General features: G+C 42.6%; 1 protein-coding gene across 17 annotated transcripts in view; it reads right to left on the bottom strand.

Moving 5' to 3' along the window:
- The window catches only part of cacna1da (calcium channel, voltage-dependent, L type, alpha 1D subunit, a), a 127,748-nt gene that overhangs the window by 84,698 nt on the left and 17,949 nt on the right, over positions 1 to 25,101 (bottom strand). For all 17 annotated transcript variants that reach the window (XM_055870041.1, XM_055870042.1, XM_055870043.1 and 14 more), the window contains exons 4-5: positions 6,978 to 7,117; positions 2,002 to 2,207 (exon numbers count right to left, since the gene is read on the bottom strand). In XM_055870041.1, the coding sequence (XP_055726016.1) occupies positions 2,002 to 2,207; positions 6,978 to 7,117 (346 nt within the window). The remainder of the gene's footprint in view (positions 1 to 2,001; positions 2,208 to 6,977; positions 7,118 to 25,101) is intronic.

The following is a 25,101-nucleotide window of genomic DNA, read 5'->3' as shown; positions in this document are numbered from 1 at the left end:
TCATTTTAGCGATATTTCTGCTTTTTGTGACTGCTATCTTTCGCTGGAAAAATGGCTGTGCTTATTGTGGTTTGGTGTGACCTAACATACTCGTTTGTAGTGCTTTCGCTGAAAAGCATATTTGAAATCGGACACTTTGGTGGGATTAACAACAAGATTACCTTTAAAATGGTATAAGACACATGTATGTCTGAGGAATTTTAATTATGAGATTTCTGTTTTTTGAATTTGGCGCCCTGCACTTTCACTGGCTGTTGTCATATCGATCCCGTTACCGGGATTGCAGCCATAAGAAGTTTTAATCAGTTAATTGTTGCATGGTTTAATTCAATCACGTAATCAATTAAACGTTCGGTAATCTATTTGATAAAATAGCCTGTCATCTCATTTAATCATTCAGAGACACGACAATGGGATTGTTTTGAGTACATTGCTGGAAAGGACAAAAACAAGTGTATTGTAGTGTCAGGAGATGGCAGCGTATGTGGAACACATATAAAATGGAAAAACCCAATCATCTGAACAGCACACACAAAGAATTTCAGGATAAAGACAAAGTGAGACAGCCATTATTTTTGGGGGCGAGGGGGGGGGGGGGTTCGGTCAGGATTCAACTTCTGGTATATTAGCAGTTTTAAAGCTAATTTCCTGCAACAAGAACAACAACAATAAAAAATCCACGTCTGCTACATTTTTTTTCCAACAAGAAGGGTGTGAATAGTTTTAACAGTCTGGGGTCGCAAGGTTTGTTACTATGCTGATAAAAACAATATCCATCCGGACCTTTGCCACCTAGGAAATTTGTGTGACCGGACCTTCTGAAATAGCACTAAAACTGAATAAAAACGAGTAAATCAAGTATGAAAACTGAAAATAATCAGAATTTCAAATAAAAACCTCAAAACGAATTAAAAAATCACAAAACTATAATAACCTTGTCGTACAGTATGTAAACATGTGCATGCATGTGCATCTGGACAGAATGTCGAAGAGTCTTTTTTCATGGTTGTGAGGGAGACACACACACACACACACACACACACACACACACACACACACACACACACACACACACACACACACACACACACACACACACACATACACACACACACACATACACTCGCAGGAGAACTCATGTCTCTGGGGCATTGATTTGGACAGCCTGTTTTAAGAGAACATTCCAGAGGGGCTGCACACAGACCATATGGTCAAATATTACTGTTAGTGTCTTCACCCCACAGACACATAGTCTGAGCTGAGAGAGAAACACTTTCTGTCATGGAGAGGAACGGCTGGGCTGGTTTGGGCTGAGGAGGGACAGTCAGGACAGAAGCAGACTTCTAATACATATGTAACTTTGGCACATTTTTCTCCAGAACAACATACAGTAAAGAACTGTAGAGTAAACTTTTTCATTATGCGGATGTGGGATTCGAAGCCACAGGAATCAAACCTATCACCTTAACGTTCCTACTGTAGCGCAATTTTCCTAGCCACTGAACCATACATGACCACGGGGGGGGGGGGGGGGGGGGGGGGCATCAAGACAAAATGGTGGAGGAGACAAGATTGAGGAAGACTGAATTGAACCTTATAGAGGTAATACCAGTTATATCAGGTCACAGTTTTCCGCAGTGTTATTTATTGGTGTGTGTTATGCAGTGACTTTCACAGGTTAACCTCTAGGTCAATAGAGATTGCTGTGCCTGTTTCATCATGGGGGTCGACAGTCAGCACTCACAACAATAAACACAACACTGTATTCGTGTCAGACCGAGGTTGAAATACTATTTCAAATCTTTCAAATTTGCTTTAGCCTGCCTGGAGTGCCAGATGGACGGGGTTTGTACTCCTTGTAACTATTCTATTCCATTGTGTCAGGCAAGCCCAATCAAGCCCAGATAAAGTACTTGAAATTATCTCAAATAGTATTTGAACCCAGGTCTGGTCGGTGTTGTTGTGGGGTCAAAGGTGAAGGGTCAGATAGCAGTAACTCACTGGGCACTCCTGAGACCAGGCGTAGGGGTCGCAGTACACGGAAGGCTCGGAGGGCTTTGACGTCGAAGCCGCCCGACTTTCCCCCGTGGCCGTGCGCGGAGGGGTGGAGCGCTGCCGCCGCCGCCGCCGCAGCCGCACCCGCCTCTGCCTCCTCCTTCGTCTCTACAGAGTCTTTGGTCAAAAGCTCCAGGACAACACTGAACAGTCTGCAGAGAAACACCAGAGGAAACGTGTTACAGAAAACACATCAGAAAGAGAATGTTACAGGTAAAAAGCTCTAGGACAATACTGAACAGTCTGTATAGAATTACAGCAGAAAGAATGAGAATACGTTACAGGATTGGAGCTTTTGATTAAGGGCCCGAATCCATAAAGAGTCTCAGAGTAGGAGCTAGGATCAGGTTCCCCCGGTTTATGCAATCTTATTCCTTATGATCTGAAAGGCAAAACTCATCCTAGACTTGGCGGCAGGTAGCCTAGTGGTTAGAGTGTTGGACCAGTAACCGAAAGGTTGCTAGATCAGCCCCGAGCTGACAAGGTAAAAATCTGTCGTTCTGCCCCTGAACAAGGCAGTTAACTCACTGTTTCTAGGCTCTCATTGTAAATAAGAATTTGTTCTAACTGACTTGCCTAGATAAACAAAGGTAAAACAAATACAAAATAAACTAGCAGTCCTACTCTGAGATGCTTTATAAATACAGGCCCAGACCAATACACTAGAGATGCATACAGTTGGGCTGGTTAAAAAGTTCTGCTAGAAGTGGATGTAACTGCAACGTCTGGAGAAAAATGTTGAAATATTTCAGATTTCAAAGTTGACATATTATTGGGATGGTGTGCTGTGGGATTATTTAAGGTACTCTTTACTCTTTTTTGTTGTTGTATTTTTTAAACTATTTTATATTCTTCCAGATACTCTTTACACTTCAGATCAAATGTTATTACACTGTTATTGTTAGATGATTGCAGACCAACTTGCTGCTAAGCACAGTTTGTCACATTAACAATTTACCAATGCTGCAGCACAGGCATTTTGAAAAGTCACTTGTTTATGATACACCTGTACTGTAAGCTGCATGTATAGACAGCAGTCAAATATATCCACTATACATAGGTATCTACTGATACAGCAAATCACCATATGACTTTTAAGCTTCACACTGAATATAATATCTGTTTGTAAGATTGCAGTAACAAATTAATAAGAAGAACACAAGCTGAAAAATATAGCACAAATATATTGAACCCATGTACAAACTACATAGACAACAAAGACACAGCTCATTAAAACATGAATAAATCAACAAACATACACACACACACAACAATACCAGGTGAAAATGCAATGCAATACTGTAGTGTATGGGCTGAGTGAATAGTGAACATCCTATAGCAAAAAAAGAGTCTGCTTAATTCTAGTCAGTTAACCTGTCCTCACCTAGCCAATAGGAGAAATTATCCCAGCACATCACGTCAAAGCTGGGCAGCAGAAGGCACTAAATGGGCTGAATGGAGCTGCCAATTGAGGCCTGGAGGGCCATAGAGGGTCATACTTCAGGGCTACAATCACAGACTGCTGCAGCAGCTGTAGCTAACTGATGTTGGACTGAATCAGAGTGGATAAATTAACTGAGGTGTTTGACGTGTCACTCATCTGTTCACATGAATAGAATACCATCAGAATAGAATAAAATACCAAAATAGAATATCATCAGAATAGAATAGAATACCAAAATAGAATATCATCAGAATAGAATAGAAAACCAAAATAGAATATCCTCAGAATAGAATAGAATACCAAAATAGAATACCATCAGAATAGAATAAAATACCAAAATAGAAAACCATCAGAATATAATAAAATACCAAAATAGAATACCATCAGAATAGAATAGAATACCAAAATAGAATACCATCAGAATAGAATAGAATACCAAATTATACAACAGGTGGGTCCTGAATGCTGATTGGTTAAAAGCGCATTCCACAAGGCTAAATCTATGACGTTAAAATGCCTATTTACTCTGTTCCATCTGACTGCGCAATCCACTGTCTCATCAACCCAGCCAAGCAATTTATAAACTTGATCTCCACTATAAAAGCATCTAGACATTCTCACATTTCTTTTAGACTAACATTTAGTTTTCAACAGCGGAGATTTGTATAAACCTTGCTGTCTGTCTCACCGACATTTGCAACATTGTTTCAATATTCAAATTCGATCTCCAGCTGTCCCATACTAATGAACGTGTCGGGGTCGGGACGAGAGCGAGAGAGAGGCAGGCAGCGATTCTCAGCCAGTCGAAATCATAAATCAGCTGGCATAATTTTTTATAGATATATACAAAGAAATGTAATTTGAAAAAAGGTGAAACAAAGCAAAGTGCAGCTAGTTTGCAGTATTTCCAGCTTCAGTTTGAAGTGATTGTGTTAGTTGTGTTGTTGGCTAGCTCCTCTGAACAACAGTGTCCTGACGAGAGCACGTTTTCTATGCCAGTCAAAATCAAGCCTCATTAGCTCATTGTCATGGATGTATCCAAATAAATGTCACTAGAAAACAGCTTAAACAAATGCAGCTACTGTTGTTATTCTGGCTGCACTGTTTGACGTGACTAAGTTAGCCATAGTTGGCTAGCTAGCAAGCAAGGGATTAGAACATTGCCAGCCAGTATGGCAATGGAACATTTAGAACGAAAGACTGGGTCGCGTCCATAAATACAGAACAAAAAGACTGAACGACTGGGTCGCTTCTCTGGCAATCAAACCAATAGAACGAACAACCAGCCGGCTTGTGTAGCAACCCTAGATTTGTTTTGGGATTATACCTTGTGGAGGGATGAAATAATATGAATAGCTTAATCAAAATAACGTTTCTAATTCAAATATGTCAACATTATTTGAATATGTTGGTAACCAGTTGTATAAAAGTGATAATGCCCGAGAAGACGGTGTTTGGAGGATATATTGGCACAGATTCTCTGGCATTATCACTTAAATAGAATACCATTTGAATAGAATAGAATACCAAAATAGAATACCATTTGAATAGAATAGAATACCAAAATAGAATACCATCAGAATAGAATAGAATACCAAAATAGAATACCATCAGAATAGATTACCAAAATAGAATACCATCAGAATAGAATAGAATACCAAAATAGAATACCATCAGAATAGAATAGAATACCAAAATAGAATACCATCAGAATAGAATAGATTACCAAAATAGAATACCATCAGAATAGAATAGAATACAAAAATAGAATACCATCAGAATAGAATAGAATACCAAAATAGAATACCATTAGAATAGAATAGAATACCAACATAGAACACCATTAGAGTAAATTAGAGTAAAATAGAATAGAATACCAAAATAGAATACCATTAGAATAGAATAGAATACCAAAATAGAATACCATCAGAATAGAATAGAATACCAAAATAGAACACCATTAGAGTAAAATAGAATAGAATACCAAAATAGAATACCATTAGACTAGAATAGAATACCAAAATAGAACACCATTAGAGAAAAATAGAATAGAATACCAAAATAGAATACCATTAGAATATAATAGAATACCAAAATAGAATACCATCAGAATACAATACAATACCAAACTAGAATACCACTTGTATTATATACTGTATATTTACATTCTTGTAGAGTACTTTTGGCCTTTTTTTAGAATTTAAGATTCTAAATGCTAATAATCATGTCAGATCCCAATGAAGCAATCTTACCATTTGATCTGACATCACATAGTTTGTGCGGTCCTTTGACCTGTGTGCAGTACTTCAAAGTGTCCAATTCAGTTGTGGGGATACTATACTTACTTAAAGATCCCATGGCACTTATCGTAAGAGTAGGGGTGTTAACCCCGGTGTCCTGGCTAAATTCCCAATCTGGCCCTCAAACCATCATGGTCACCTAATAATCCCCAGTTTACAATTGGCTCATTCATCCCCCTCCTCTCCCCTGTAACTATTCCCCAGGTCGTTGCTGCAAATGAGAACGTATTCTCAGTCAACTTACCTGGTAAAATAACGGTAAAATAAAAAAATAAAAAAAATACTTGTTTATTGTCAGTCAGTCAGTCAGTCAGTCAGTCAGTCAGTCAGTCAGTCAGTCAGTCAGTCAGTCATCCTAACAGGATGCATCGCTCTGCATCTGACTGCATGACAGATCAACCCTGCATGCCGCTTACAGACATAGATTTGACCTAGCTACCTACTGGACTGTGTTTGTATTGGAGGGAGGGAGGGAGGGAGATAGAGGAGGAGAGGGAGAGAAGGGTGGGACAGAGAGGAAGAGAAAAATGTAGAGGTATAGAAGAGAGAAAGAGGGAGAGGGAGAGAGAGATAAATAGGGAATGAGAGAGGAGAGAGTATGGAGTTAGAGAGGAGGGAGAGAGAGAGGGTGGGCGAGAGAAGGAGGGAGCGATGAGATGGAATATGGGGTGAGATGGTGAGTCACTCCAGTGGTGGTAAAGCTGTGATTTATCCTCCATGTCTTTTCTAGGTCATACTGTATATTGTAGCTGGATGAGAGTATCTCTTAGGACTGGGCCACTGACTGTGGATATGTTCCAAATGGCACCCTATTCCCTATATAATAAGTGCACTACTTTTGACAAGGGCGCTGGTCAAAAGTAGTGAACTATATAGAGAATAAGGTGCTATTTGGGACGCATACTGACTGGAGAGGATGGAGGCTTAAAGAAGTCCAACTCAACCACTGTCACAAACAAGCACAAAGTCAGGCTGAAAGATACTGTACACAGCAAACCATTGAGTTCAAACGAGGAACTGCAGTTCAAATTCGAACCCCAAACTGAAACACAAAAAAGGCCTGGACACATCACAAGCAGGAAAAAAGTGTTATGGTAAAAACTATCCACGTTCTGCTCATCAGATGAATTCCATGTGGCATGAGCGGCTGGAGAGTAAGGAATCTTGGAGATACTTACCCTACAACGACGATGACAAAATCCAGCATGTTCCATCCGTTTCTCACATACGCGTTCTGGTGCGCCACTAAACCATAGGCGATAATCTTCAGGAAGGTCTCTATAGTGAAAATGACGAGGAAGACATGTTCTACCGTTTCCTGCAGACAGAGAGGAACAGAAAACAGTGGATTGGTATACTAAAGCTTCATTATAGAGTAATGACCATTCATAACAGCATGTTAACAAAAACACAGGCATTTTTACATTTAGCAGACACTCTTATCCAGAACAACTTACAGGAGTAATTAGGGTTAAATGCCTTGCTCAAAGGGACATCAACCAGTTTATCACCTAGTCATCTCAGGGATTCGAACCAGTGACTTTTCAGTTACTGGCCCAACCCTCTTAACCACTAGGCTACCGTTAGGCTACAAATGCATGCATGGGCACACACACATACAGTACACACACACACACAGTACACACACACACACACACAGTACACACACACACACACACACACACACACACACACACACACACACACACATACACACACACACACACACACACACACACACACACACACACACACACACACACACACACACACACACACACACACACACACACACACACACACACACGAGATACGTGACAGGTGAGAGGGCTGGGCTGGGTCCCCTCCCTCCCTGCAACCATTCATTATACATGAGGTACAGCAGCTTACCTTAACACTCAGCATGCAGCGTTTACAGTATGGACACAGCCACATCGCACACAGTCTGTCTGTCTGTCTTTCAATATTCTCAAAGCCATAATCAAATCATGTGATGGCTAACTTGGTTTGATCTGCTACTATCAAACCCATATAATAACTATTGTTACCTGTTCTAAAGTCCTGGGTCATACTAGGTTCTGCTAACCAGAGGCAGTGTTGGAGGAGTGAACGTTAGACACAGTCATTTCACTCTTCAGATACAGGACTCCCGACTCCATTCACACACACACACACACACACACACACACACACACACACACACACACACACACACACACACACACACACACACACACACACACACACACACACACACACACACACACACACACACACACACACACACACACACACACACACACACACACACTGTCTCCTGTCCTTAATCCCCCTGTTTTTTAGACAACATACAGTAAATGTAGGAGTATTGTGTGCGGCGGGGCTTGTTTTACCAACAGTTAACTGCCGATTGAGTGCAGCACTTAGCCCAGTGAAAGAGACACAGGCCCCTCTGTTACCACTGTAAAAGGTTGAGGGAGGCTCTCGGCTCACTACTGCCACTCTACTGAGTGCTCTGAGAGAGAGAAAGCAACAGAGAGAGGGGCAGAGAGAGAGCTTAGCTCTGACATCTTCCCCAATATTTGGAACCAAGGACTGATCACCCCAATCCACAAAAGTGGAGACAAATTTGACCCCAATAACTACTGTGGGATATGCGTCAACAGCAACCTTGGGAAAATCCTCTGCATTATCATTAACAGCAGACTCGTACATTTCCTCAATGAAAACAATGTACTGAGCAAATGTCAAATTGGCTTTTTAACAAATTACCGTACAATAGACCATGTATTCACACTGCACACCCTAATTGACAACCAAACAAACCAAAACAAAGGCAAAGTCTTCTCATGCTTTGTTGATTTCAAAAAAGCCTTCGACTCAATTTGGCATGAGGGTCTGCTATACAAATTGATGGAAAGTGGTGTTGGGGTAAAACATAAGACATTATAAAATCCATGTACACAAACAACAAGTGTGCGGTTAAAATAGGCAAAAAACACACACATTTCTTCCCAAAAGGCCGTGGGGTGAGACAGGGATGCAGCTTAAGCCCCACCCTCTTCAACATATATATCAACGAATTGGCGCGGGCACTAGAAAAGTCTGCAGCACCCGGCCTCACCCTACTAGAATCTGACGTCAAATGTCTACTGTTTGCTGATGATCTGGTGCTTCTGTCACCAACCAAGGAGGGCCTACAGCAGCACCTAGATATTCTGCACAGATTCGTAAATCTCAGTAAGACCAAAATAATGGTGTTCCAAAAAAGGTCCAGTCGCCAGGACCACAAATACAAATTCCATCTAGACACCATTGCCCTTTGAGCACACAAAAAACTATACATACCTTGGCCTAAACATCAGCGCCACAGGTAACTTCCACAATGCTGTGAACGATCTGAGATACAAGGCAAGAAGGGCATTCTATGCCATCAAAAGGAACATAAAATTTGACATACCAATTAGGATCTGGCTAAAATTACTTGAATCAGTTATAGAACCCATTGCCCGTCATGGTTGTGAGGTCTGGGGTCCGCTCACCAACCAAGATTTCACAAAATGGGACAAACACCAAATTGAGACTCTGCATGTATAATTCTGAAAAAATATCCTCCGTGTACAACGTAGAACACCAAATAATGCATGCAGAGCATAATTAGGCCAATACCCACTAATTATCAAAATCCAAAAAAGAGCTATGTGCACACTATATACAGGCTATGTGCACACTGCACACAAAATGAGGTGGCAACTGAGCTGCACTTCCTAACCTACTGCCCAATGTATGACCATATTAGAGACACATATTTCCCTCAGATTACACAGATCCACAAAGAATTTGGAAACAAACCTGATTTTGATCAACTCCCATATCTACTGGGTGAAATACCACAGTGTGCCATCACAGCAGCAAGATGTGACCTGTTGCCACTAGAAAAGGGCAACCAGTGAAGAAGAAACACCACTGTAAATACAACTCATATTCATGTTTATTTATTTTCCCTTGTGTACTTTAACCATTTGTAGATCATTACAACACTATATATACATAATATGACATTTCAAATGTCTTTATTATTTTGGAACTTATGTGAGTGTAATGTTTACTGGTCATTTTTATTGTTTATTTCACTTGTGTATATTATCTACTTCACTTGCTTTGGCAATGTTAACATATGTTTCCCATGCCAATAAAGCCCCTTGAATTGAATTGAGAGAGAGAGAGAGAGAGAGAGAGAGAGAGAGAGAGAGAGAGAGAGAGAGAGAGAGAGAGAGAGAGAGAGAGAGAGAGAGAGAGAGAGAGAGAGAGAGAGAGAGAAAGAGAGAGAGAGAGGGGCAGACAGATACAGAGCTCGCCAACCAAGAATTCACAAAATGAGGCAAACATCAAATTTATGAATTCGGGAAAAATGTCCTTCGTATACAACGTAAAACACCAAATGATGCATGCAGAATTAGGCCGATACCCGGTAATTATCAAAATCCAGTTAAATTCAACAACCACCTAAAAGGAAGTGATTCCCAAACCTTCCATAACAAAGCCATCACCTACAGAGAGATGAACCTGGAGAAGAGGTTAATCTCTAAGCAAGCTGGTCCTAGGGCTCTTCTTCACAAACACAAACACATCCCACAGAGCCCCAGGACAGCAACACAACTAGACAAAACCAAATCATTATAAAACAAAAATATAATTACTTGACACAATTGGAAAGAATTTTTTAAAAACAGAAAACTAGAATGCTATTTTCCCTTAAACAGAGAGTACACAGTGGCAGAATACCTGACTACTGTGAATGACCCCAAATTAAAGGAAGCTTGTCCTTGCAGTGAGCATGGCCTTGCTATTCAGAGAGGAGAAGACAGGCTGTGTGCACACTACCCCAAAAATAAGATGGAAACTGAGCTGCACTTCCTAACCTCCTGCCAAAGGTATGACCATATTAGAGACACATTTTTCCTCAGATTACACAGACACACAAATAATTTGAAAACAAATCCAATTTTGATAAACTCCCATATCTATTGGGTGAAATACCAGTGTGCCATCCCCACACAATGATTTGTGACCTGTTGCCACTAGAAAAGGGCAACCAGTGAAGAACAAACACCATTGTAAATACAACCCATATTTATGTCTATTTATTTTCCCTTTTGTACTTTAACTATTTGCACATCTTTACAACAAAAATCAGATGTCATCACCACATGGCTTAAGCATCCAGAGCTATGGTAAATGTACACAAATGTCCACGTTGTTGTTCATGAAAGCATGTGAGTTTAATAGTGAATAATAAACCATTCCCACTCGATTACACAGGCATTTATTCATCCATCAGCAAGTTAGATCTGCACTCTGCCATCGTAGTCTGAGAGAGAGAAAGAGAGAGGGAGATAGAGTAGAAGAGAGAGAGACACAGGGATAGAGATAGAAGATGGATGAAGAGAGAGAGAGAAAGTAAGAGAGACAAAGAGTGTGTGTGAAAGAGAGAAAGTGTGTGAGAGAGAGCGAAAGCGAGGAAAGCGAGGCCTGTGGGGCAGGCCATAAATATCTCTGACTCATCACAGAGCTTATTTGTGCTGTAAAGAGACGTACAGTATGCAGTCCAGCATACATACACACACAGATACTAACAGAACATTATTAACACATCCCACACCTACCAAGACACCCCCCCCCCCCCCCCCAACACACACACACACAGATAGATAAACGGTCCTGTCAATACAGTTAAACACTTCCACACACGTGCACGCCGGCGACATGCAGGCAGGCACACACACACACGCACAGACACCCACACACCCCTCATCCAGCCGGTGTTGCCCTGTCTCTAGCCTACCACAGGGTGAATGCTCATGTCTGAAGGCAATAACACAGTCCACGAGACTCAGAGAGAGAGCTCACCATATGATCAATGAGGATGCTAACCCACTGAACCATACACAGGCAGGACTAGATAGCTAACTGTCCCAGAACTGCTGTTTTCAACTCTCTAGAGACTGCAGGAGCGGTAGAGATACTCTTAATGATCGGCTATGAAAAGCCAAATGACATTTACTCCTGAGGTGCTGACTTGCTGCACCCTCGACAACTACTGTGATTATTATTATTTGACCATGCTGGTAATTTATGAACATTTGAACATCTTGGCCATGTTCTGTTATAATCTCCACCCGGCACAGCCAGAAGAGGACTGGCCACCCCTCATAGCCTGGTTCCTCTCTAGGTTTCTTCCTAGGTTTTGGCCTTTCTAGGGAGTTTTTCCTAGCCACCGTGCTTCTACACCTGCATTGCTTGCTGTTTGGGGTTTTAGGCTGGGTTTCTGTACAGCACTTTGAGATATCAGCTGATGTAAGAAGGGCTATATAAATACATTTGATTTGATTTGATTTTGATTTGACTACATAACATCACTGGCCATATGACCCATAAAGAAGATAGAAAATGGTTGAAGTTACCAGGCTATGAACAATGCAGACACTGTTAGTAGATCTATCCACTAGGCTGCTAAAATGACACATCTCATCATTCAAAAGTCATGGGTCGTATTCATTAGGGCAAAACGTATTGCAACAGAAAAAGAAAACGAGCATTTCTTATTGGACAAGTTCAGGTAGTCCTTCCCTGTTTCACTCAGTTTTCTCTTCCGTTTGGTGCCGTAGGAATAGGCCTATAGGCAAAAGTAAGCTAGCCCTGAGCCAGGCGCATCTCCCGGCTAGCAAACGAAATTACCACAACTACAATACCTCCTTCGCCATCTGGCCCGGTCCCTTCGTCGACACGGCACCCCGCCGTACCACCACGACTGGTCCACAGACGTAATTCCATCAGCTGTGCCTTCAACCGGCCTTTGCCGGACGACGGAGCAGACGCTTCTACTTACCCCGGACTGTTAACTTTAAACGCCGGACTGTTAACTTTAAACTCCCGCATGCAGCGACTACCCCGCGGCTTCCCTGTTCCATCTATTGCTGTACACTGGACCCTATGATCACTCGGCTACATAGCTGATGCCTGCTGGACTGTTCATTTATCACGGTACTCCACTTTCTTTACTTTTGTTGTTCTGTCGGCCCTAGCCCCGAACTCAGGCCCTGTGTGTAGTTAACCGACCCTCTCTGCCCATTCATCGCAATTTTACCTGTTGTTGTTGTCTTAGCTGATTAGCTGTTCTTGTCTTACCCGTTGTTGACTTAGCTAGCTCTCCAAATCAACACGTGATAGCTATTTGCCTCGCTTTATGTCTCTCTCAAATGTCAATATGCCTTGTATACTGTTGTTTAGGATAATTATCATTGTTTTAGTTTACTGCGGAGCCCCTAGTCCCACTGTACATGCCTAAATACCTCCTTTGGCCCACCACCCACACATGCGGTGATCTCACCCAGTATAACCAGCGTGTCCAGAGATGCAACCTCTCTTATCATCACTCAGTGCCTGGGCTTACCTCCACTGTACCCGCACCCCACCATACCCCTGTCTGCACATTATGCCCTGAATCTATTCTACCATGCCCAGAAATCTGCTCCTTTTATTCTCTGTCCCCAATGCACTAGACGACCAGTTTTGCTAGCCTTTAGCCGTACCCTCATCCTACTCCTACTCTGCTCCTCGGGTGATGTGGAGGCTAACCCAGGCCCTGCGTGTCCCCAGGCACTCTCATTTGTTGACTTCTGTAATCGAAAAAGCCTTGGTTTCATGCATGATAACATCAGAAGCCTCCTCCCTAAGTTTGTTTTACTCACTGCTTTAGCACACTCCGCCAACCCTGATGTCCTTGCCGTGTCTGAATCATGGCTTAGGAAGGTCACCAAAAATTCTGAGATTTCCATACCCAACTACAACATTTCCCATCAAGAAAGAACTGCCAAAGGGGGAGGAGTTGCAATCTACTGCAGAGATAGCCTGCAAAATTCTGTCATACTTTCCAGGTCTATGCCCAAACAGTTAGAGCTTCTAATTTTAAAAATGAATCTCTCCAGAAATAAGTCTCTCACTGTTGCCGCCTGTTATAGACCCCCCTCAGCTCCCAGCTGTGCCCTGGACATCATATGTGAATTGATTGCCCCCCATCTATCTTCAGAGTTTGTTCTGTTAGGTGACCTAAACTGGGATATGCTTAACACCTCAGCAGTCATACAATCTAAGTTAGATGCCCTCAATCTCACACAAATTATCAAGGAAACCACCAAGTACAACCCTAAATCCGTAAACATGGGCACCCTCATGATATTACCCTGACCAACTTGCCCTCCTGACCAACACCTCTGCTGTTTTTAATCAGGATCTCAGCGATCACTGCCTCATTGCCTGGATCCACTATGGGTCCGCGGTCAAACGACCACCCCTCATCAGTGTCAAACGCTCCCTAAAACACTTCTGTGAGCAAGCCTTTCTAATCGACCTGGCCCAGGTATCCTGGAAGGATATTGACCTCATCCCGTCAGTCGAGGATGCCTGGTCGTTCTTTAAAAGTAATGTCCTCACCATCTTAAATAAGCATGCCCCTTTCAAAAACTGTAGAACTAAGAACAGATATAGCCCTTGGTTCACTCCAGACCTGACTGCCCTCGACCAGCACCAAAACATCTTGTTGCGGACTGCACAAGCATTGAATAGTCCCTGTGATATGCAGCTGTTCAGGGAAGTCAGGAACCAATACACGCAGTCAGTCAGGAAAGCAGAAGCTAGCATTTTCAAACAGAAATTTGCATCCTATAGCTCTAACTCCAAAACGTTTTTGGGACACTGTAAAGTCCATGGAGAACAAGAGCACCTCCTCCCAGCTGCCCACTGCACTGAGGCTAGGCGACACGGTCACCACCGATAAATCCATGATAATCGAAAATTTCAATAAGCATTTCTCTACGGATGGCCATGCTTTCCTTCTGGCTACCCCAACCACGGCCTACAGCTCCGCACCCCTCGCAGCTACTTGCCTGAGCCTCCCCAGCTTCTCCTTCACCCAAATCCAGATCGCAGATGTTCTGAAAGAGCTACAAAGCCTGGACCCGTACAAATCAGCTGGGCTAGACAATCTGGACCCTCTCTTTCTAAAATGATCCGCCGCCATTGTTGCAACCCCTATTACCAGTCTGTTTTACCTCTCTTTTGTTTCGTCCGAGATCCCTAAAGATTGGAAAGATGCCGCGGTCATCCCCCTCTTCAAAGGGGGTGACACACTAGACCCAAACTGTTACAGACCTATATCCATCCTGCCCTACCTTTCTAAAGTCTTTGAAAGCCAAGTTAATAAACAGATCACTGACAATTTCGAATCCCACCGTACCTTCTCCGCTGTGCAATCCGGTTTCCGAGCTGGTCACAGGTGCACCTCAGCCACGCTCAAGGTACTAAACGATATCATAACCGCCATCAATAAAAGACAGTACTGTGTCTTCATCGACCTGGCCAAGGCTTTCGACTCTGTCAATCACCGTATTCTTATCGGCAGACTCAAAATGCCTTGTTTTCTCAAATGACTGCCTCGCCTGGTTCACCAACTACTTCGCAGACAGAGTTCAGTGTGTCAAATCGGAGGGCCTGTTGTCCGGACCTCTGGCAGTCTCTATGGGGGTACCACAGGGTTCAATTCTTGGACCGACTCTTTTCTCTGTATATATCAACGATGTTGCTCTTGCTGCGGGTGATTCCCTGATCCACCTCTACGCAGACGACACCATTCTGTATACATCTGACCCTTCCTAGGACACTGTGTTAACTAACCTCCAAACGAGCTTCAATGCCATACAACAATCCTTCTGTGGCCTCCAACTGCTCTTAAACACTAGCAAAACCAAATGCATGCTCTTCAACCGTTCACTGCCCGCACCCGCCCGAATAGCATCACTACTCTGGACGGTTCTGACCTAGAATACGTGGACAGCTACAAATACCACGGTGTCTGGCTAGACTGTAAACTCTCCTTCCAGACTCAAATCAAACATCTCCAATCCAAAATCAAATCTAGAATCGGCTTCCTATTTCGCAACAAAGCCTCCTTCACTCACGCCGCCAAACTTACCCTAGTAAAACTGACTATCCTACCAGTCCTCGACTTCGGTGATGTCATCTACAAAATAGCTTCCAATACTCTACTCAGCAAATTGGATGTAGTCTATCACAGTGCCATCCGTTTTGTTACCAAAGTGCCTTATACCATCCACCACTGCGACCTGTATGCTCTAGTCGGCTGGCCCTCGCTACATATTAGTCGCCAGACCCACTGGCTCCAGGTCATCTATAAGTCTATGCTAGGTAAAGCTCCGCCTTATCTCAGCTCACTGGTCACAATAACAACACCCACCCGTAGCACGCGCTCCAGCAGGTATATCTCACTGGTCATCCCCAAAGCCAACACCTCCTTTGGCCGCCTTTCCTTCCAGTTCTCTGCTGCCAGTGACTGGAACGAATTGCAAAAATCGCTGAAGCTGGAGACTTACATTTCCCTCACTAACTTTAAACATCAGCTATCTGAGCAGCTTACCGATCGCTGCAGCTGTACATAGTCCATCTGTAAATAGCCCACCCAATCTACAAACTTATCCCCATATTGTTTTTATTCACTTTGCTGCTCTTTTGCACACCAGTATCACTACTTACACACCATCATCTGATCATCATCATCTGCTCATCTATCACTCCAGTGTTAATCTGCTAAATTGTAATTACTTTGCTACTATGGCCTTATTATTTTCCTTACCACCTCATGCCATTTGCACACACTGTATAGACTTTGTTTTTTTCTATTGTGTTATTGACTGTACGCTTGTTTATTCCATGTGTAACTCTGTGTTGTTGTTAATGTCACACTGCTTTGCCTTATCTTGGCCAGGTCGCAGTTGTAAATGAGAACTTGTTCTCAACTAGCTTACCTGGTTAAATAAAGGTGAAATAAAAAAAATAAAAAAATTGGGGCGCACTGATAGAGAATGCAGGCAGGGGGATGAGGGAGGGATATAGACATTGCAAAGTTAAGCCTCTATTACATTACATATTTCAGTTTTATCCTTTATTTAATACACAGGTGATCTCACTGCCATTACATCTCTGGAAATATATTTTACAAAGGGACCTGGCAAGCAATCATATTAAATGCCTATTATTGATAAACGCCACTGGCTTAAATATTGTACATTTATTTTCTATGGATTATTGTGCAATATTATTGCGTAATAATAAACCATGGCTCCAGTGCAGTTGATCACATGATTACCTGAGAGTGGTGAGTAAGTACACGAAGAGCGTGTATCACAGTCAGTGAATAAGTACACAAGGAGCGTGCATGGAACAGCACATCTGTGTTGTGGCGGAGGGCCAGAGTCACATAATGAGTCACACACGGTGACATCGTGTGCGTTTAATATCACTGTATGACCAGGACGACTATTTCTGCAGACAACAAAAACCCAAACAACCAACTATACCGTACATGTACACTACTACTGCGTTCAAAATACACAGAAACCTTAAAGACGCATGTCAAGTGTATAGTAGAGAAGGTTTAGGACTAGCTCTGGTCCAGGGCTTTACGTGTGGCTTACTGACACTGTAGGAAGTCTCAGCATCAGCAAGCTGCATGTAACGCCCTGGACCACAGCTAGGATAGAAAATTGAATATGCATATCCATTGGATTTGTGGAGGTGCTTGATATCAGTCAACATATTTACGGTAAACAAATAGCACAAAATAACAAACCTCCTACCTCATCTACATTGTGTCGACATTGTAACCAATGAATGTGATTTCACAGGTCTACAAGATGTATTGCTGTTCTGGTTTTGTAACAATGCCATCATCATGACTCTCTCTCCCTCCCCTGTTCCCCCCCCCCCACTCTCCTCCTGTCTGTATGGCTCAGTCATAGGAGTCTAGGCCAGCTAGGGGTTTAAAGGAAGCCAGCGCACACACAGTGCTTCCTCACAGCATCATTCTGTGTGTGTTTATATGTGTGTGATGTATAATTATGCCATATTGGACACAACACCAACACATTTGACAAACTTCCTTGCTAACAAAATAGCTAGGCCAACATTAATTGTGGAGTAATTTTATGCTCAGCTTGAGCTCTAACATCAACCTCCACCGGAGAAACAGCAACTGCATTTGAACAAGTGTATATGTGTAGTGTATATGTACATGTTTGTGTGAGTGTGTGTGTGTGTGTGTGTGTGTGTGTGTGTGTGTGTGTGTGTGTGTGTGTGTGTGTGTGTGTGTGTGTGTGTGTGTGTGTGTGTATACGTGCGTGCATGTGTGCGTGCATGTGTGTAGATTATTTGTGTGAATATGTCCTTCGATCTCTGATCAAACCATAGACCACCCCCCCCCCCTCAGAAAGAGGTGTTTCTATACTTCCTCTGAAAGCAATGTTTATTAATGCACTGTTAGCCAGCAACAGCATCATATCCTTTTCTACACACACAAGCAGTTCTATATACTGTATGTAGGGGCTCAGTGTGCAGTACCACCCCTAACCACAGAGGGCAGTGTGTGTGTGTGCGTGTGCGCAGACACTGGTACATGCATGCATTGAGTGTGTGTGCGCACGGGTGCATACATGTGTGTGTGTGTGTGTGTGCAGCAGTGAGGGGGCGGGCGAAGTTATGGAGAGGCTGTGGGTGTCATTCTCCGAAGGGAAACAGCAACGCTATAACAAGCAGAGGTCATCTTTAACATTGCCATAAAGTCTATCTTCAATCAGCAGAAGCATTACACTGAGAATGTAGCTACCATTAGTTCTATCATGTATAATCAAAGCTCCCCTTTTATGTGACATATTGTTAGCCAATAGCCATATTGTTAGTTATTAGTCACATTAGCCACATTGTTAGCTATTATCCACATTGTTAGTTATTAGCCACATTGTTAGATATTATTAGCAACATTAGCCACATGTTAGATATTAGCCACATTGTTAGTTATTAGCCACATGTTAGCTATTAGCCACATGTTAGTTATTAGCCACATGTTAGCTATTAGCCACCTTGTTAGATATTATTAGCAACATTAGCCACATGTTAGCTATTAGCCGCATTGTTAGTTATTAGCCACAATCGACACTTGTAAGCCACATTGTTAGATATTATTAGCAACAGTAGCCACATGTTAGCTATTAGCCACATTGTTAGTTATTAGCCACATTGTTAGATATTATTAGCAACATTAACCACATTGTTAGTTATAAGCCACATTAGCCACATGTTAGCTATTTGCCACATTGTTAGTTATTAGCCACATTGTTAGATATTATTAGCCACATTAACCACGTTGTTAGTTATTAGCAACATTAGCCACATGTTAGCTATTAGCCACATTGTTAGTTATTAGCCACAATCAACACTTGTAAGCCACATTAGAAACATTGTTAGTTATTAGCCACATTAGCCACATGTTAGCTATTAACCACATTGTTAGTTATTAGCCACATTAACCACATGTTAGGTATTATCCACATTGTTAGATATTATTAGCAACATTAGCCACATGTTAGCTATTAGCCACATTGTTAGTTATTAGCCACATGTTAGCTATTGGCCACATGTTAGCTATTAGCCACATGTTAGTTATTAGCCACATTGTTAGATATTATTAGCAACATTAGCCACATGTTAGCTATTAGCCACATTGTTAGTTATTAGCCACATTGTTAGATATTATTAGCAACATTAACCATATTGTTAGTTATTTGCCACATTAGCCACATGTTAGCTATTAGCCACATTGTTAGTTATTAGCCACATTGTTAGATATTATTAGCAACATTAACCACATTGTTAGTTATTAGCAACATTAGCCACATGTTAGCTATTAGCCACATTGTTAGTTATTAGCCACAATCGACACTTGTAAGCCACATTAGAAACATTGTTAGTTATTAGCCACATTGTTAGTTATTAGCCACAGTAGCCACATGTTAGCTATTAACCACATTGTTAGTTATTAGCCACATTAACCACATGTTAGCTATTATCCACATTGTTAGTTATTAGCCACTTGTAAGCCACATTAGCTATATATTAACCCAATCAGTTATACATTAGCTTATAGAAAGAAAGTATCTACTAATATAGACAAATTATTGTCTTGTTCCTGTAATGTGATCAATCTGAGGGAAACTCTCACTAGGTTCATACAACAATAGAAGGAACCAAGAGTATATTGAGGTTTAATGCAATGTTTGAATGAATTGAGGGTATATTGAGGTTTTACTATTAGTAGATTGCATCTCACTGTCTCTGAGGTCACTATTATGTGGCAATGAGGCATCAGCCAGTCAGCCAGGCGAGAGTTGCCGAGGAGATTTAGGCCAGAGTAGTAGGTGATTTTGATGAGTTCCAGATTTCATTAGCACAGTGTTTCCCAAACTCAGTCCTGGGGATCCCAAGGGGTGCCCGTTTTGTTTTTTTCCCCCAGTACTACACAGCTGATTCAATTGATAAAAGCTTAATGATGAGTTGATTAATTGAATCAGTTGTGTAGTATTAGGGCAAAAACCAAAATGTGCACCCTTTGGGTTCCCCAAGACCGAGTTTGGGAAACACTGCTAGAATGATCATCAAGGCGCATGAATGACCTGTTTAATTTTGTGGTTGTGATGTGCAGCCCCCTAACGATGAATGGGCCCATGCATTACTGACCGAATGATTGTCTGCGTCCTAAATGGCCCCCTTTTCCCTATGTGCCCTGGTCACAGAAATATAGGGAAAAGGGTACCATTTGGGACGCATTCAATAGGCATGTTTCCATTGGCCCACATTTATTCGACATTGCTAGCATTGCTAAAAAAAAAAAATTGCGACATTTGTAATGAAAACAGGAGATATAGGAGAAATGTTCTAAAGATTTAAAACATTTTCATCCATTGTACAGGGGTGGATTCTTCTTTTGTCAAACTTTATTGTGCCAAATGATGATGGAAATTGTGTTTTTCAAATAAATGATGATTGCTGAATAATTTTGAAAGTACGTGGGGCATGTGATGTCATCACGTAACTATAAAGTTCAAATCCACATGTATTTATAAATGCCTACTGCTTACCAAAGTGCCCTTTTACTCTATCTATATTTTTATTTTGTCCAGGATTGTCCTGACTTTCAAGAATGCCTGAATTGCTTCGCCTTGCTCTTCTGGTTGGCCGGATGCAAGTTTCACCATCCAATTATTACAGATCTACAGGAGTGCAAGTTTTCGCAATGGCACGGACTGTGGTGATAAGTTGGCACATGAAAACTTTTCGAATATGGCAAATATTAGTTAATTATTGCATTCTATCAATGCTGGCTTTCACAGGCTACCTGAGACATGAAACAGATAGGTGGGAGGGCACACAGGCTGTCACCAAAATATTAACGCGCAATTTGCCTAAATGGGTAATGGAAACACTTCAATCACTTCATTTGTTCTTTGTTTTTTAGGTGTGACGTCATTACGTCCAGCTGTTTTTATCTACACAAGATCATTCAATGGAAACCCACTGTAGCAGGCAATTGCCAAATTTCGACAAAAAAATCGCTGGACAAGTTAAAGCGATCCTTTGTGATTTTAGCAATTAAGCTCTTTATCTACTTCCCCAGAGTCAGATGAACTTGTGGATAACATTTTTATGTCTCTGCATGCAGTTTGAAGGAGGTTGCTAACTAGCATTAGCACAATTGCTAACTAGGTTTAGCGCAATGACTGGAAGTCTATGGTAACAGCCAAAATCCCAAAGTATCCCTTTAATGTAAATATAGCTACTGACTGCAGAATAATGACTGAAAACAGCTGTTTTTCTAGAGGGTGAATCCATTAACCAAATACCAGTGTTAATTTCATCAATAATAACTATGATGAAAAAACTTTTCAAGATTTTTCCTGACTAAAACTATGACGATAACGAGACGAGACGAGATGCCCTGAAAAACGTAAGCAGAATATTTAATGCAATCCTCTCATTGACAGAATTGAAATCTTTCAGTTGCGCGGACTGATTGAGCTGATTTGCCCAGCTCTCCCACGAAGCTCCCAGCTGGTTACTTCAGTTACTTCAGTCACCTCGGCTGTTTTCAATCAGGATCTCAGTGATCACTACCTCATTGCCTGCATCCACTATAGGTCCGCGGTCAAACGACCACCCCTCATCACTGTCAAACACCCTCTAAAACACTTCTGCGAGCAGGCCTTTCTAATCGACCTGGCACGGGTATCCTGGAAGGATATTGACCTCATCCCGTCAGTCGAGGATGCCTGGTTGTTCTTTAAAATAAATTTCCTCACCATCTTAAATAAGCATGCCCCTTTCAAAAAATGTAGAACTAAGAACAGATATAGCCCTTGGTTCACTCCAGACCTGACTGCCCTCGACAAGCACAAAAATATCCTGTGGCGGACTGCGCGAGTATCGAATAGTCCCCGCGATATGCAACTTTTCAGGGAAGTTAGGAACCAATACAGGCAGTCAGTCAGGAAAGCAAAAGGCTAGCTTTTTCAAACAGAAATTTGCATCCTGTAGCTCTAACTCCAAAAGGTTTTGGGACACTGTAAAGTCCATGGAGAATAAAAGCACCTCCTCCCAGCTGCCCACTGCACTGAGGCTAGGAAACACTGTCACCACCGATAAATCCACGATAATCGAGAATTTCAATAAGCATTTCTCTACGGCTGGCCATGCTTTCCTCCTGGCTGACCAAACCCCAGGCCAACAGCTGGAGCCGCACCCCTCGCAGCTACTTGCCCAGTTCTCCTTCACCCAAATCCAGATAGCAGATGCTCTGAAAGAACTGCAAAACCTAGACCCGTACAAATCGGTGAGCGAGTTCATTAGAAAGTGCATCGGCGACATAATACCCACAGCAACGGTTAAAACATTCCCAAACCAGAAACCGTGGATTGATGGCAGCATTCGCGTGAAACTGAAAGCGCGAACCACTGCTTTTAACCAGGGCAAGGTGACCGGAAACATGACCGAATACAAACAGTGTAGCTATTCCCTCCGCAGGGCAATCAAACAAGCTAAGTGCCAGTATAGAGACAAAGTAGAGTCGCAATTCAACAGCTCAGACACAAGAGGTATGTGGCAGGGTCTACAGTCAATCATGGATTACAAAAAGAAAACCAGCCCCGTCGCGGACCAGGATGTCTTGCTCCCAGACAGACTAAATAACTTTTTTGCTCGCTTTGAGGACAATACAGTGCCACTGACACGGCCCGCTAACAAAACTTGCGGGCTCTCCTTCACTGCAGCCGAGGTGAGTAAAACATTTAAACGTGTTAACCCTCGCAAGGCTGCAGGCCCAGACTGGCTGGTTGGTGTGTTTACGGACATATTCAATCAATCCTTGTCCCAGTCTGCTGTTCCCACATGCTTCAAGAGGGCCACCATTGTTCCTGTTCCCAAGAAAGCTAAGGTAACTGAGCTAAACGACTACCGCCCCGTAGCACTCACTTCCGTCATCATGAAGTGCTTTGAGAGACGAGTCAAGGACCATATCACCTCACCCTACCTGACACCCTAGACCCACTCCAATTTGCTTACCGACCCAATAGGTCCACAGACAACGCAATCGCACCCACACTGCACACTGACCTAACCCATCTGGACAAGAGGAATACCTATGTGAGAATGCTGTTCATCGACTCCAGCTCAGCATTTAACACCATAGTACCCTCCAAACTCGTCATCAAGCTCGAGACCCTGGGTCTCGACCCCCCCCTGTGCAACTGGGTACTGGACTTCCTGATGGACCGCCCCCAGGTGGTGAGGGTATGTAACAACATCTCCACCCCGCTGATCCTCAACACTGGGGCCCCACAAGGGTGCGTTCTGAGCCCTATCCTGTACTACCTGTTCACCCACGACTGCGTGGCCATGCACGCCTCCAACTCAATCATCAAGTTTACGGATGACACTACAGTGGTAGGCTTGATTACCAACAACGACGAGAAGGCCTACATAGAGGAGGTGAGGGCCCTCGGAGTGTGGTGTCGGGAAAATAACCTCACACTCAACGTCAACAAAACAAAGGAGATGATTGTGGACTTCAGGAAACAGCAGAGGGAGCACCCCCCTATCCACATCGACGGGACAGTAGTGGAGAGGGTAGTAAGTTTTAAGTTCCTCGGTGTACACATCACGGACAAACTGAATTGGTCCACCCACACAGACAGTGTTGTGAAGAAGGCGCAGCAGCGCCTCTTCAACCTCAGGAGGCTGAAGAAATTCGGCTTGTCACCAAAAACACTCACAAACTTCTACAGATGCACAATCGAGAGCATCCTGTCGGGCTGTATCACCGCCTGGTACGGCAACTGCTCCACCCACAACCGTAAGGCTTTCCAGAGGGTAGTGAGGTCTGCACAACGCATCACCGGGGGCAAATTACCTGCCCTCCAGGACACCTACACCACCCGATGTCACAGGAAGGCCATAAAGATCATCAAGGACAACAACCACCCGAGCCCCTGCCTGTTCACCCCGCTATCATCCAGAAGGCGAGGTCAGTACAGGTGCATCAAAGCAGGGACCGAGAGACTGAAAAACAGCTTCTATCTCAAGGCCATCAGACTGTTAAACAGCCACCACTAACATTTAGTGGCCGCTGCCAACATACTGACTCAACTCCAGCCACTTTAATAATGGGAATTTATGGAAATGTATGTAAAAATGTATCACTAGCCACTTTAAACAATGCCACTTAATATAATGTTTACATACCCTACATTACTCATCTTATATGTATATACTGTACTCTATATCATCTACTGCATCTTGCCAACTTTATGTAATACATGTATCACTAGCCACTTTGAACTATGTCACTTTATGTTTATATACCCTACATTACTCATCTCATATGTATATACTGTACTCTATACCATCTACTGCATCTTGCCTATGCCGTTCTGTACCATCAATCATTCATATATCTTTATGTACATATTCTTTATCCCTTTACACTTGTGTGTATAAGGTAGTAGTTGTGGAATTGTTAGGTTAGATTACTCGTTGGTTATTACTGCAATGTCGGAACTAGAAGCACAAGCATTTCGCTACACTCGCATTAACATCTGCTAACCATGTGTATGCGACAAATAACATTTGATTTGATTTGATCAGCTGGGCTAGACAATCTGGACCCTCTCTTTCTAAAATGATCCGCCGCCATTGTTGCAACCCCTATTACCAGTCTGTTCAACCTCTCTTTCATATCGTCCGAGATCCCTAAAGATTGGAAAGATGCCGCAGTCATCCCCCTCTTCAAAGGGGGTGACACTCTAGACCCAAACTGTTACAGACCTATATCCATCCTGCCCTACC

Source organism: Salvelinus fontinalis, chromosome 18 (genome assembly GCF_029448725.1).
Source record: "Salvelinus fontinalis isolate EN_2023a chromosome 18, ASM2944872v1, whole genome shotgun sequence".
Classification (NCBI taxonomy): domain Eukaryota; kingdom Metazoa; phylum Chordata; class Actinopteri; order Salmoniformes; family Salmonidae; genus Salvelinus; species Salvelinus fontinalis.
This window is presented reverse-complemented; position numbering and strand designations above follow the sequence as displayed.